The following is a 15837-nucleotide window of genomic DNA, read 5'->3' as shown; positions in this document are numbered from 1 at the left end:
ATAGCCACTAGCTCATTCATTTGGCAATGAATTACATTTAGGCAAGGTAATTTACTCTAATTTACATGCAACGCAAACTTTATGACAGCACAAAAGAAACATAATTGGTGGCTCTAACATTTAACCACTGTTTTTGTATTCCCAATGACAATGAGCACTGCCCTATCTAATTGCTAAGTATCAAGGAACAGAAACACAAGTGGCAATGCACTTGGTAATTTTGGTTAAGCAAGAGGCTCTGATTTCTTGTGCAGAAACATACAATACAAAAATAAAATGCTAAATATTTACTCAGAGAAACTGCACAGCAGCCAGGAAAGCACCTTAGAACACTGGAAGTAGGTTAACATTCTACCGAAGGTATTGTTACAAGACAATAAAAACTGCAACGCTGAAAAAAGTGTAGGTCTCAGTTCTAGACATACAGTGGTATTCACTGGAGGAACAAGGGATTAGCAGTGGGGGAAGGGAACAAGAAGTTAAAAGTGGTAGAAAATGAGTGGACAACATGGCACAGATTCTGGATGACAACCATTTATTTTATTGGATCTCACCACAGTATTTAATACCACAGAGCATGAAATGTTGACAACTCCCCTCAGATGCATAGCAGCAGTAAACAGAAGTGATTAAATAGGTCAATCCTCTCTTAAATTGCACCCAAAGAATCATAATGGTAGACTACACTTCAGCCTCAAGAGGTCAGACCAATGATCCATTTAGCCCAGTATCCTGATTTCTGACAGTGGCCAATGGCAGGCCCTTCAGAAGGAATGAAGACAACAGGGTATCTATCCCCTCTCATCTAATCCCAGCTTCTGGCAATCAGAGCCAGAAACCCAGAGCATGGGCTGCGTCCTTGATCATACTCACCTCACCCTCCCTGATTGAACTAACCTCGTTATCTCCACACTGATTTATACCTGCCTCTGGAGATTTCCATTACTTGCATCTGAAGAAGCGAGGTTCTTACCCACGAAAGCTTATGCTCCCAGTACTTCTGTTAGTCTCAAAGGTGCCACAGGACCCTCTGTTGCTTGATCATACTGTTTACGAGACACGGATGGACCTATCCTCCATGGACTTACCCAACTTTTGAACCCAGTTATACTTTTATCCTTCACAACATCCCATGGCAAAGAGTTCCACAGGCTGACTCTGCATTGTGTGAAGAAACACCTGGAAGTTTTACTGCAATAACTTTTTATGCAGCAATTAGCTAAGATAGTAAATAGTATTGTTAACTCCCCAAATTAGCACAAGTTACTACCACCTATACTAATAGCTGAATTTTAGAGGTGACTTTTGGTAACAAAAAGTCAGACTAACTATTCTAAATATTTCAGACCATAAAGTTCAGCCATTTGAGTTGTAAGCAAAGAACGGTCTTTAAAACAAAATAGTTTTTCATCTTTCCATAACTCAGAAACAAAACTTCCAATTTTGCTCAAGTTTTCCATGATAATTACTTCTGGTTTAAGAAAAAGATTAAATTTTCCAAAAGTTATGAGAATCTGAAAACAGAAATACAAGTTCCAACATAACCCTGACTTGCACCTTCTGATATAGAATGTCCACTATAAAACAGTACAGCTGCGTTGTGCACATGACAATTTTGGGTTGAAAGCAATGTTACAAAGGAGAGTGACAGTCCAAATGCTTACTGTTGATCAAATGTGTTTGTGGCTCGACATGTATCTGAGAACACCATTTAAGCCAACAAGAGATAAAACACTGACAACTAGCAAGAAAGTATTGGTTGTTGAGGGGCCATCACTTTCCAGGACAATTAAGTCCTGGTATTCCCAGCAATTTTAGTAACTATCATTCTAGCTCTTCCTTTCCTCTATAGTAGTTAGTTATCCTCCTGCTGCATGTAACAGAAGGAAAACACCAACTAACCCTTGAGGTCACATTTTTGTTGCACCAACTCCTACTCACCATGTGTCCCATCAAGCCAAGTAGTAGGACTCTCCAAGTTGTGCCTAATTTCCGGTCACATGTGTGTCAATCATTTGCATTTCCAACACACTGCTAGCCTAAGTGTGTTTATTTAATAACTTTTCGAAGACAATGATTTTAAAATGCATCCAATCACATTTGTGAAATGGCTTTGGAACTGAATTCTGGAAACCGAGTTCTCTGACTGGCTGACAATGATGTCAGACAATCTCAGTGGTTAGGTCATCTAGTCCATTCTCCTGCCAATGCAGGATTGTTTCCTATACTATGTACTTCTGCTTTTTGACCAGTCTGTCTAGTTTCGACTAACAGAGCTTTCACAACATGTTTGGAAAACAGTCCAACAAATGTTTTTTGCTGACATCTCATGCTTTCCCCTGCATAATTTCATCCACTTGCTTCTAACACTGTCTTGGCCACTAATTCATCTTCTCCTAGAAATGTACATCTTTCAAATGCCCATAGTTAATTTCATTTTGCCATATAAAACATGTTAAGTTTTCTTAACGTCATCCCACCATTTAGTGTTTCTTTCTTTGAATTCCTTGCAATACTATCAATATTGGCCGTTATATTAACACTGATGTTCCCTATTCCCACATTTCAATAAATCGGGATTATAATAATGCACTGAAGTAGCCGCCGATATTGCTCAGGCTTCAGTCTTGCAATTCAACTGTGACAATTATTTTCAAGTGTTCCATTTCTCCTGATTTAGTACTTACATTCTAGAATACGTACGCATTATTTTTAGGCAGAAGAATCCTGCATCTCCTTTGTCCTACACTTTTTAAGGCAAGAGCAAAAGCAAACCAACCTCCTGAGAGGAAAAACTTGTGAATTACTTTTATAAAGCACCCTCCCCTTATCACTATGACAACGTGACCAACATCCAACCTTAAACATGATTCTTTTGTATCTGTCAAGACTAAAATGAGCCATTCATGCCTATGGACTTGAGTCAGATATTTAAATGCATCAGATGAAGTCAGAAATATGTAGAGCTTCCAAGCTGGAATGCCAGTACAACTATCCCATTCTTTCACCTCCTAAGCTAGATTTGTAAATGCAAGTGCTGACAGCATTAAAGTTCTCTCATGACTGTTGAGGGTAATATTTTCCTCTTTTATCATAGGTGAGGAGTAAGGTTCATCTTCCCCTCAAAGGTGGTTTAAGTGCAGAAGTGAGGGAACAGCTGGCATTTCAGAGCAGCTATTTTAAGCTTTGGTTACTGAGTCCATCTAGATTGACGTATTGTGCGCCTGGCAGCCTGCTGCTGTGGGCATGGTGACCTGACTGTACCCCAGTAAGGACAAATGTTTCTTTTCTTGTTGCAGGCCTCCTGTGAAAGGCATTTGATCTTTGTTCTGGTGGTTAGGTCATCTAACTACCACTTTGAAAGCACTCCTCTGACTCCCAATTTTATCAAACAACCAATTCAGAACATTGCTTCTCTAAGGTAGGATAGACAGAAGTTTAAGAATAAACATGGAGTCCTGCAGATAAACACCACCTGGGATCAGACATGGATTTCTATGTACTTTCAATTCTTACACAAGTCTCTTGCTTGACTGCAGTAGGATCCAGGATTCCAAAACAGCTGTTTCCTCAGCCAGTCATGGAACAGCTGAGCAGGATTCAGGCCAGTAGTATGCCCAAAACAGATAACCAATTATTTGAAGAAGCAATATGCATGTTGTTAGGTGGATTATGGTTTAGAAGACCATCCATTTCATTCTGATTTTATGGATTTCAGGGTTTTGTCTTGATTCCAAAGCTACCCAATGCTTTGCCTGACCATTTCCTCTGAAAGAGGATGGGAAGTAGGGTGACCAGGTGTCCCGATTTTAAAGGGCCAGTCCCGATTTTTGGGTCTTTTTCTTATATAGGATCCTATTACCCCCTACCCCCGTCCCGATTTTTCACACTTGCTGTCTTGTCACCCTAATGGGAAGTGACCTCTAAAATCAATGCTGCTCATTGGCTATATAAGTACAATACCTTAGAAGAGGTGGGAAGATCATAAAAGAATTAGAGCACCTTTCCTCCATGAACTACTAACCTTTTAGTAATTGGAACACTTCTCACTATCCTACTGGCAACTACAGCTTCCTCTTTAAGGGCCTAATCTTTGCATCGAAGTCGCTGATGACTGGGTTCAGGATCAGGCCTACATGGGCTCTAGTAGCTTCCATAATGTTCTGCTTTACTCTAGCAAGCCAGATCTGCTTTCTCTCTGATAAATGTTGTGCTACGATGCCCAAAATGCACTCTAGGTATAGGTTATGCTAAAACTGCCAGAAAGTTAGTGGGCAATGTGATAAAGAGTCAAAATTACACTAAGTTTTAAATCTATAAATAGTTTTGTTAGGTATAGTATAAACTGCTCACAAATATTAATGAAATACTGACCAACAACTGGTTCTATGATGGCTGTAGCTGGCAGAGTGGATAAAATATTTATATAGCACTCTATAGAATGTCAGGTTTCCAGAAGCCTGATGCACCTCTTACTGCCAAATATTAATCAAAACGACTTCCTGGCCATCTAACAAGACACACAACTACTACTTTGGAGCCAGTGTCATTATAGAGAACTGTCTGATTTGCCCTATTTCTCTCTCTTAAATTATTTATCCTTATGTATGTATGAATAAAGAGTTTCTTTCCTCCAAACTCACTGAATGTTCTGAATTATATATTATGGACAACAGTTCACACCTAAAACAAGTTGTTGGGATACTGAGAGCTCAAAGCACTTTACACACACTAATGAAGCCTCAACAACCTTGCAAGAAGTATTACAGTACCCATTTTGCAACTGGGTCAGTGTCACAGAGAGGTTAAGTGACTTGCCCAAGAATACAACCCTTGAATCTAGGCTCCCAGTTCAGCCATGAAACCAACTGTCATTAAAAAGACTGGGTTTTGAAAAAGGAAACTGACTAATCAGAATCTTGCAATGAAGATATGAAGTACACTGTAGGCAGGTATGAATTTTGATTTATTGGAACTGATTTACTGAAATTGGATTTAACCATGCTGGTTTACAAAGCATTGATAGGATGCGCTCAGTCTTGAGAATAAACACTGGTTGCTGATGTCCACCTTCCATTGGCAGATCACCCAATTTTCTGTATAATAATTTTACAGGAAATCATTTATCATCTGCCCTCTGATCAGACATAACGCACGAGAAATAAGCAGAGGGCACATTAGAAAAAACAATGAAATTTCGAACTGGAACAAATGGAACTTCAAATGTTTGGATCTTCAGAGTTCTTGAAAGGAATCTATCAGATTAAAACTAAAATAAATATATTTGCTTAGTTAAGAAGTTGACTTCACTTGGAGTGGTGCTCCATGATTTCCAATATCAGGACCTAAGTGGGTAACATCAACATGTGATCAAAACAGTAACAAACTAACAAAATAAAATGTAACAAAACCCCCTGCTGGTTAACCTCCTCAGTCCTCCCCAATGTCTTACTAAAGATCATTCAAAACCCAAGTCATATTTTAAAAAAAAGTCTCCATCTCCATACATATACCACGACTTATCATCAAGAGAAGTTACATCTTTTCACCATTTAGGATTATTTTAATATTTTCTATGTACCTCACTCAGTTTGAACAATGAAGACTGTCTAGTCAGTTTCACTTTAATTTGTAGTTATTTCTAGTGAGCCACACATTGTGCTTCCCATGCACTAGCACAGTACCACAATTTTTGGACTGCAAATGATGCAAAGGAACGTTTAAACCCAAACCCACTGAAATTAAAATTGATTTAATTTCACCGAAATTGATAATTTTTTCCTTTTTAAAGCCACATGCAAAAACAAGTTGACGGTGTCCTTGACAATTAGTCAACTAAATATAATAAATACTGTAAATTTGAGATTTGAAAAGATTCTCATAACATTGTACCAACTTCAATAGAAAGAGAGTGACTTAAAAAGTTTTCCCGGACCTAATTACTACCCTCTTCAATTTTATAGACAAAGGGTTCTTTTTAATGGCCACTTGGGGAAAAAAAAAAAAAAAACAGAAACGAGGACAAGTTTTCCAGCACATAGATAATGAAACCCAGTATTGATTTTTAGGAGTATCAAAGTTTGCATACAAAATGCCAGCATTGTGATGTATAACTGACTTTTCTAGATCTAATAAAAATAGCAATTTATGATCTTGTGCGCCTAACTTAAGCAAATAAACAATATTAATATAGATACATGCCTGTAGCAGAACTACTTCATTTATGCAGCTGACATGAATTTCCTTGCTACATTTATTGGACTCCTCTATATCAATTAAACATTATTAACAGCTAATAAAAACAGCACAGATGGGAAGTCAGCAAGAGAAAAGTATACCTGAAGAAAGAGTGCTGCCTCAAGTTTGGTTCACCAGATTGTCAGTCCCATCCGCACTGTACAGGGAAACCACAACCAGGCCCCACAAAAATGTAGATACCACGTCATAATGTAGGGTATGCCTTGACAAGCGACTGTCTTAGTGTTAAAGCTCTGACACAGGATTCCATTGTGCATGCACTAGTACTTCTGGCCAGATTGGCACAGTACTCATGGATTACTGAATTGACAGATTTTACTAACACTGCTGGCATGTATTCCTGGAGGGGAATAATACAGTCTAACAGTTTTCATTGACCTAAACGCAGAATAATCTGCTAGCATCATCACTGGTCTGTGACAGAATTTGAAAGAGAAGCCTGTCATTGATCACCTTTCCTCTCACCCTTAAGCACTGACACAATCAAAGAGAAACAGTTTTGGTGACGGAAAGGTAAGTATATACACAATAAAATCCTGTGTATTAGAAATTCAGAGTAGCATATAATTTTTTTTTAACCTTGGGAGTTCATTTGTAAATATATTTACAAGTCTGCCATTCATTTAATTCCCAAATTAATTAGTAGCAAAAGTTACATCTGATTAATGTTATCAGTTTAGCCAGAGCTACAGTGCAGAAGAAAGAGTGGGAGGGGAAATGCAAAATATCATTAAACTATTCTCACACTGTTGGAAATGTTACTGTAGACAGTCTGCAAACATTCTTACCATCATAAACAACCTGGTGGTAAAAATGTCTGCAGTGTGTCTATGCTAGTGCTTCCATCAGAGCTAAATCAATGGTGAGAAAACAGCTAAAAAGTCCCAGCGCAGAGACCGCTCCAGAGAACGAAGTGTCAATACTGAGTACATAAAAAGCGGTCATTACAATTTGCTTCAATTATACAATTTCCTTTCATTGGTTCATAGTTGCTTCCTCCTAAAACTGCTCTCTCATATCCTGTAGAGGTGAGAAACACCATGCTTCGACTACCCTCGTTCACAGACTGCTTCTTTCAGTTTTCACCTGCATTTTAGATAAGTTTATACTAGGAAAAGGAGTTAGTGTCTTCCAATTTACCAAAAACAGTACAACATTTCCCATTTTGGAGGTTTACACTGCCTGACACTTGAAATGCATCTAACTCTGCACAAAGTCAGATTCCTTCTGCAAAAGCAACTAATATGGGGAGAAGAACTGTTGATTTTTGAAGTGTTACAGCTGTAATCTTGAGACAGTACCTGAGAAGATTCAAGTAGATAGAACTCTATATTGGAAAGAAAGAAAGAAATAATTCAAAGAACAAAGTGCATAAATTCTGAGTTTGACTCACAGGGCCTCAGGATCACAAGAATGATATCTACATGACCAAGGACTGATATGGCCACTAGTCTACCTATACACAATTTGAACATGACAAAATAACTTACTAGAATCTACTGTATAATTTACAAGCTTCCATGGCCGCAAGCTAACAATGGCAAGGGATGATGGTTGAAGGAAATAGAAAAACGCGTGGACTTGATACACAGACTGAAAAAAGAGAAAACCCACACCAGAAACCATAAATGTCTCAGAACTCTGCCAAAATATCAAGGAGTGACTGAAGAGAGGCTGGAACAGTTGGCATGAATACTGTCACCCATCTTAACACCAGCTTTTTTCTAGCTATCCTCACTATGATGGAAACAAGAGGATGCTACAAAATTTTTGGACAAATTGATCCCAGAAGTTTTAGACAGATGTTAGTCACACTCCAAAATGCATTCAGATACCAATGTGACAAACGTGGTAAAAACCTCTATAGAACAGAAATAGAAGATTAAAAACCCAAATACTGCATAACAAATGTATTCACTCTACCCTTGAGTGGGAAACAAGGCAATAACAATAAAGAATTATCACAGTTACACTATCCAACTCACAAGATTGAAACTGGCAGTTAAAAATAATATGAGAAAACTCAACTTTCCAGATCTCAATCCTATAGCCCAGGGGAAAAGATGGGAGATAAATGTGATTAAAGAATTTCAGTTGAATGGATCTGTCCTTTATCCAGCTAAATTCCAGATAACATAGGAATCACACTTACTGTTTGCCTTTGGGATACGGAAGCAATATACAAATTTTTGGGTAAAGCTGAAACTAGGACAGGAACATGTAAAAGAAAGCAAAGACATGGAAGACTGTCCTATTGTAAATGAAATCTGCTCACTACAATACTATATAGGCTAAGTCAAGCACAACTGGGAATAAGTGTCAACTTTTTTTAACGGCATTTTAACACATAAGAACCCGATTCAGCAAATTCCTTAAACATGATGATGCACTTAAATTTAATCACAAATAATCCACTGAATTCAGTGAGACTACTCAAATGCTTAAAGTCAGACACACGCTTAATATCATGCAGAACCAGCACCTATGACCTTGATCTTGCATCATTACAGTCAATGCGAGCTTTTGCCGTGCTTACTGAAGCTGATAAGATCAAGGCCTTTATTACCATTTTCTTCTCCTCCAAAGAGCTCATAATATTGATATGCACTATAAATTGTTTACACTTAGAATGTTGATGATATTTGTTTAGCTGCTTGTTGACACAAATACATGCACAGAGGCTATGTTAGATCCCTATTTTAAACTGTAGAATCCATGAAAAACTTTAAACGTTCATATAACTAGAGCCACTGTTATGAATACATTGCTGTAGAATAAATTATTTCATAAATCTGAAAATTAGCTGCATACTTATACTGTCTAAACCTTATTTCTTAATTCTGTACTTTGTACCTTTCCTATTTACCTATGTTCTCACATTTTTATGTAGCTCAATAAAGAAAAAATAAGGGCCTGAATTTTCTTGTTCTCAGTCATTAATGGTGACCTCACAATCTGTAAGCGTACCAGCAGTTTTGCTAGCCCTAAGCAATAAGAACAGAGAATGACTTCAGTACTTGTTGGCACTAAGTAATGTTTCTCCTATACATAAACATTTTAAAATACTGTAGGCTTAAGTGGTGCTCCAAGATCATAAATGGATCAACACCCTTGATGTTAATGTAACTTTTCTGTTTTACATTTTATAAATTTGCACTTTGATATCAGGTCTATTCCTAAAGCAGACAACTTTGCTAGAATTATTATGTCTCTAATCCCTCATGATACAATTTTGCAAAGCTAGGGAATTAATAACAACTGTACATGTATAAAATATTACTATGTTGTTCTATGGAAGTGCACTTAACTTACACCTTGGAATGCTATCAAGAAGCAACCCGTGGAATGCACTGAATACAGAAAAGAAATTCAGATTCCAAAGAGTCAGGATATCTCCGGCCAATACAAATAAATAACCGTTGTGAGCAAATACATAACTTGTATGTATGGGGTGCCTGTGGCCTTCCAAAATCTTATTCCTGCTTGCTGCTCTCACTCTGTACACCCCTATTTCTAATCAAGAAGAGGGTGGACAATATACTTGTACTCCATCCTAGCAGCCAATCAGAATCTTATCTTACTTCCTTATGTAAAATTTGTTCATTGGATGTTTAGGGCTTCATCCGCTCAGGCACTGGTTCTCAACCAGGGGTTTGTGTACCTCTGAGGGTACGCAGAGGTCTTCCAGGCTGTAGGCCAACTCATCTAGATAGTTGCCTAGTTTTACAACAGGCTACATGAAAAGTACTAGCAAAGTCAGTCCAAACTAAAATTTCATACAGACAATGACTTGTTGATACTGCTGTATAGATTATATCAGTGTTTCTCAACCTGAGGGTCACGATTTATTTTATAATTATGTCGTAAAAATGAGAACGTAAGCATTTTTTCAGTAATAGTGCACTGTGACACGTTTGTATTTTTATGTCTGATTGTGTAAGCCAGTAGTTTAAGTGAGGTGAAACTTGGGGTATGCAAGATAAAACAGACTCAAAAAGGGGTACAGTAGTCTGGAAAGGTCTCTAAGAATCACTGCTCTAAGGTGCTGAGAACTCTAAGCTCTCACTTAAGTCAGGGGTAACTGTGGGGACTCAGGACCTTGCAGGATCTAGCCCTTAATGTTTAAGTCAAGCCAACCTACAAGCCTCAGACTTCTTGACTCTTAAATCCCATATGAAGCTGTCTATAGTGCAAATTAATATAATACACAATGTTATGTCTTTAAGACATTTTTCATCACAGAAGGGTCAAACAGAGCCTGAAAAAGAAAATCACCTCTTTTCAACTGGCAACTCTGTTCACTACCCAAAATTTTGCCCTTTGCTGCAGTTGGGTTAGTGCCTATAATAGAGACTGCCCTAAAAATGTTTACTTATATACGCAGCATATCATTAAGAGATAAAAAAATACCAGTTAAATAATGTTTGTTACTCTTTACCACAGAATCTCTGGCACAGTCTTTCCTTTTTATCTGAAGCCTTGTAATTACATGTGGGTGTCTCCTAGCTGAGGGGAAACAAATAACGCAAGTTTATGCAAGCTTTTAAGACAAATGGAATGGCATAGGGTAGCAATGCAGGGATTTTAGCATACAGGCTGTACTCCACCTTTATTATAAAGCTCCCTCTTATAACACTAACTGATAAGGGGCCACTCTACATTGGTTCCCAACTGCATTCAACCAGATAAATGCGCTCAATTCACATTCCTCTGTAATGCATAAAATAGAATTTATCAGGGCAGAAGGCGTGTCCTGAGATGTAAACTACTACTAACACCTAGTTTTATGTTCGTTCCAATATACTGAGTTTTAAAATTTTGATCATGTGGAACAGAAAAATCTTAATTACAGAAATAACAATTAAAGCCACTGGAAAAAGGGAAAACTATGCACAAGTGCCCAGCATCTCATCCTAGCTTGAACTTTCAAGGGTATGGGAAAGTAATGAAGTATAATTAAATGGGTCAATTTAAATACATACTTATTTAATATATGTTAACCAAATATTATGCCCACAAAACCTGAACACAGAATTCACATGATAAAAAGAATAAAAAAATATGATTGAGTCTCACAGATATTCAAGAAGTATTTCTTGCAAAAGCTAGAAGTGTATATTATCCATCTTCACCGCTCATTTCACTGACAAAATCCACAATAATTGGAAAGTTTCCTCCACTTTCCTCTGAATCATATCGCCAAGGCATTTCCTTTATGCCAGTAAAAACTTGTAATTTTACAGTACAAGCAAAACATAGTGCATCATTCCACTGGACGGACATGTCAGGGTTCCCGCCACAGTGTAGGCCTGAGACCTGATCATTCCCCTCCTCCCCCCATATTAAACCAGCCTTGGATGAAACTCAATAGGTTAAAGTAGCATGAAAACCCCATGCAAAAGCCGATCACATGGGAGGGGAGGTTACATTCCTTCCTTTACATTGTAACATGTCTCCTCATATAGCAGGATAAAATAATTCATACTGAGCAGTAAGCCAACAAAAGTCTGGAAATAGCGCGCTATTGAAAACTGAGGATTTTATTATTAGGGGAAGAGGGAGAGACGGGCTCTGCACCCTCTCCCAGTGACCACGCTCACAGCGGGCAGTGTGTAGATACACCCACTTGGCCCAGCAGTGCAGAAGCAGCGTGCAGCTGGGGCAGGGGAGGCAAAGGCACCTGACAGCAGGAGCAGACTGTTCTGACAACTGGGCACCTACGGTCACTTTCAGTAAAGCAGCAGCGAGTGACAAGCAGCGGCTCCTCCCCACACCAGCCGCAACCCGACCCCGAAGGACCGGAATTTATTACACACCCAGGTCCTCCCTGGGCCCCCTCAACACCCTGGAACTCCCAAGGCAACACACAGCTCCGCCCTTCACCGCCCGTCCTGCCTGCCTGCACCCCCCTATTTCACCTCCAGCCCCCAGGCTCCATGGCCACCTCCCTCCCCCCATCCCTGTCCCTATCCCCCAGCCCCCCTTGTCCTCCCTTCCTCCCCCCATCCCTGTCCCTACCTCCCCAACCTCCCTTATCCTCCCCCCACTGTGTCCCCCACGACCCTCCCCCCCATTTCACCTCCAGCCCCCAGGCTCCATAGCCACCTCCCCACCCCTGTCCCTATCCCCAAAACCCCTGTCCACCCTCCCCACCCCCCATCCCTATCCCCCAACACCCCTTGTCCTACCTTCCTCCCCGCACTGTGTCCCCCGCGACCCCCCACCATTTCACCTCCAGCCCCCAGGCTCCATAGCCACCTCCCTCCCCCAGACCCTATCCCCCTCGTCCTCCCTCCCCCCCACCCCACTGTGTCCCCCGGGACCCTCCCCCCCATTTCACCTCCAGCCCCCAGGCTCCATGGCCACCTCCCTCCCCCCGTCCTTGTCCCTATCTCCCTCCAGCCCCCCTTGTCCTCCCTTCCTCCCCCCACCCCACTGTGTCCCCCGATCACCCCCCAGTGTCCCCCGGGACCCTCCCCGTAATCACTGTCCCCCGCAGTGTGTCCCCCAGGGCGCCCCAGCCCCAGCGTGTCTCCGAGACCCCAGCCCTAGCCCCGCCCCTTTCCGTTCCGTGTCGGGGCGGCCGGACCGACGGGCAGCCCCGAGCCCGGCCCGCTCCTCACCTCCCGGGCGATCTGGTTGAGCGCATCGTCCTCCGCCGTCAGCCGCTCCCGGTTGGGGAGCCGCTTCCGCCCGGCCCCCTGCGTCCCCATTGCCGCGCGCCACGAACCGCTACCGCTCGCCCCGCTCCGGCACGAGCTGCCGCTACCGCCCCGCGCCCGCCGGCGGCTACGCACGGCACGTCACGGGGGGCGGGGCTCAACGGCCCCGCACGAGAGAGGGGGCGTGGGGAGAGGGCGGGGCGGAGCGGAACGAGGAGAGAAGAGGGGAGATGAGAGGGGCTGAGGAGGCCTGGGCGGGGCTTTGCTGCAATGGGCGGGGTGCTGTAGGGAGGGGCTGTGGAGTGGGGAGGGGCTTGGGGGCGGTGATGAGCTGGATGAGGAGGGTCTGTGGGGAGATGGGTGGGATTGGGAGGGGCTGTGGGGAGGGGCTTGGGGGGGCGGTGATGAGATGGATGGGGAGGGTCTGTGGGGAGATGGGTGGGGTTGGGGCTGTGGAGTGGCGAGGGGCTTGGGGGGGCAGTGATGAGATGGATGGGGAGGGTCTGTGGGGAGATGGGTGGGATTGGGAGGGGCTGTGGGGAGGGGCTTGGGGGCAGTGATGAGATGGATGGGGAGGGTCTGTGGGGAGATGGGTGGGATTGGGAGGGGCTGTGGAGTGGGGAGGGGCTCAGGGGGGCTGTGATGAGATGGATGGGGAGGGTCTGTGGGGAGATGGGTGGGATTGGGAGGGGCTGTGGAGTGGGGAGGGGCTTGGGGGCGGTGATGAGATGGATGGGGAGGGTCTGTGGGAAGATGGGTGGGATTGGGGCTGTGGAGTGGGGAGGGGCTTGGGGGGGCAGTGATGAGATGGATGGGGAGGGTCTGTGGGGGAGATGGGTGGGATTGGGAGGGGCTGTGGAGTGGGGAGGGGCTTGGGGGCGGTGATGAGATGGATGGGGAGGGTCTGTGGGGGAGATGGGTGGGATTGGGAGGGGCTGTGGAGTGGGGAGGGGCTTGGGGGCGGTGATGAGATGGATGGGGAGGGTCTGTAGGGAGATGGGTGGGATTGGGAGGGGCTGTGGAGTGGGGAGGGGCTTGGGGGGGCTGTAATGAGATGGATGGGTCTGTGGGGGAGATGGGTGGGATTGGGAGGGGCTGTGGAGTGGGGAGGGGCTTGGGGGCGGTGATGAGATGGATGGGGAGGGTCTGTAGGGAGATGGGTGGGATTGGGAGGGGCTGTGGAGTGGGGAGGGGCTTGGGGGGCAGTGATGAGATGGATGGGGAGGGGCTTGGGGGAGATGGGTGGGATTGGGAGGGGCTGTGGAGTGGGGAGGGGCTTGGTGGGAGCAGTGATGAGCTGGATGGGGAGGGTCTGTGGGGAGATGGGTGGGATTGGGGCTGTGGAGTGGGGCGGGGCTTGGGGGGAGCAGTGATGAGATGGATGGGGAGGGTCTGTGGGGAGATGGGTGGGATTGAGAGGGGCTGTGGAGTGGGGAGGGGCTTGGGGGGGCGGTGATGAGATGGATGGGGAGGGTCTGTGGGGGAGATGGGTGGGATTGGGAGGGGCTGTGGAGTGGGGAGGGGCTTGGGGGGGCAGTGATGAGATGGATGGGGAGGGTCTGTTGGGGAGATGGGTGGGATTGGGGCTGTGGAGTGGCGAGGGGCTTGGGGGGGCAGTGATGAGATGGATGGGGAGGGTCTGTGGGGAGATGGGTGGGATTGGGAGTGGCTGTGGAGTGGGGAGGGGCTTAGGGGGGCTGTGATGAGATGGATGGGGAGGGTCTGTGGGGAGATGGGTGGGATTGGGAGGGGCTGTGGAGTGGGGAGGGGCTTGGGGGCAGTGATGAGATGGATGGGGAGGGTCTGTGGGGAGATGGGTGGGATTGGGAGGGGCTGTGGAGTGGGGAGGGGCTTGGGGGCAGTGATGAGATGGATGGGGAGGGTCTGTGGGGAGATGGGTGGGATTGGGAGGGGCTATGGAGTGGGGAGGGGCTTGGGGCGGCAGTGATGAGATGGATGGGGAGGGTCTGTAGGGAGATGGGTGGGATTGGGAGGGGCTGTGGAGTGGGGAGGGGCTTAGGGGGGCTGTAATGAGATGGATGGGTCTGTGGGGAGATGGGTGGGATTGGGAGGGGCTGTGGAGTGGGGAGAGGCTTGGGGGGCCGTGATGAGATGGATGGGGGGGATCTGTGGGGAGATGGGTGGGATTGGGAGGGGTTGCAGAGTGGGGAGGGGGTTGGGGTGATTGGCAGGGTGTAAGGTGACCAGATCAAAAGTGTGAAAAATTGGGACAGGGGGTGGGGGGTTATATAAGGTGCCATGCCTATATAAGAAAAAACCCCAAATATTGGGACTGTCCCTATAAAATGGGGACATCTGGTCACCCTAGCAGGGTGGGATGGGGTAGAGAGAGGCTATGGGGAGGGGTAATGAGGTAGGGAGGCTCTTTGGGGAGATGGGTAGGGGCTTCGAGAAAGGCTCTTCCTGTTCATTGAATGAAGCAGGGGTCTTGTAGAAAAAATAGTATGTGATCACATAATTAAAGACTGTATTATAAGGCAAGGGAGACAAATTAAGGTTGCCAGTGCAACCTTAATGTGGGCATTTTCTAACTCCTGAGAGTTTCACTTTGCAACCTTAATAATTTTGTTTTAACATAATTTGTTGTGTGTAATTTCCTGGGTTTAAAAAGAACTGAACCCCTCCCAAAAATTTCATCATGTGGTATCATATTGACACCTATGAGTCATCACCATGGTTGGAGCTTTTAGATCCACCACACAGAACTCTGCAACTTAACAGAGTAACAGGTACCAATAGTTGGTTGTCATCTTCTCTGTGGATCAGCATCAGAGGGGGATGGGAGACTGTCCATGGGGGTTTCATAGATATTTGTTGATAGCAGAGGAATGGTGAGATTCAGAAATCTTGGGTTCCATTCCAGGCTGTGGAAGGGAGTGTGTCTACTGGGCACAGA

General features: G+C 44.2%; 1 protein-coding gene across 32 annotated transcripts in view; it reads right to left on the bottom strand.

Annotated features, from left to right (window-relative positions):
* Positions 1–13089, bottom strand: part of LRRFIP1 (LRR binding FLII interacting protein 1) — a 177227-nt gene extending 164138 nt beyond the window's left edge. For 8 of the 32 annotated variants that reach the window (XM_065562178.1, XM_065562187.1, XM_065562181.1 and 5 more), the window contains exon 1: positions 12882–13078. In XM_065562178.1, the coding sequence (XP_065418250.1) occupies positions 12882–12971 (90 nt within the window). In that variant the 5' untranslated portion in view covers positions 12972–13078. Of the gene's footprint in view, positions 1–12881 lie in introns of all 32 variants that reach the window. The other 24 variants (XM_065562199.1, XM_065562197.1, XM_065562198.1 and 21 more) reach the window with 10 other exon arrangements.
* Positions 13090–15837: the final 2748 nt, after the last annotated feature.

This window comes from Chrysemys picta, chromosome 11, assembly GCF_011386835.1.
Source record: "Chrysemys picta bellii isolate R12L10 chromosome 11, ASM1138683v2, whole genome shotgun sequence".
Taxonomy (NCBI): Eukaryota; Metazoa; Chordata; order Testudines; family Emydidae; genus Chrysemys; species Chrysemys picta.
The sequence above is the reverse complement of the archived record's forward strand: the minus strand, read 5'-3'. Positions and strand labels throughout refer to the sequence as shown.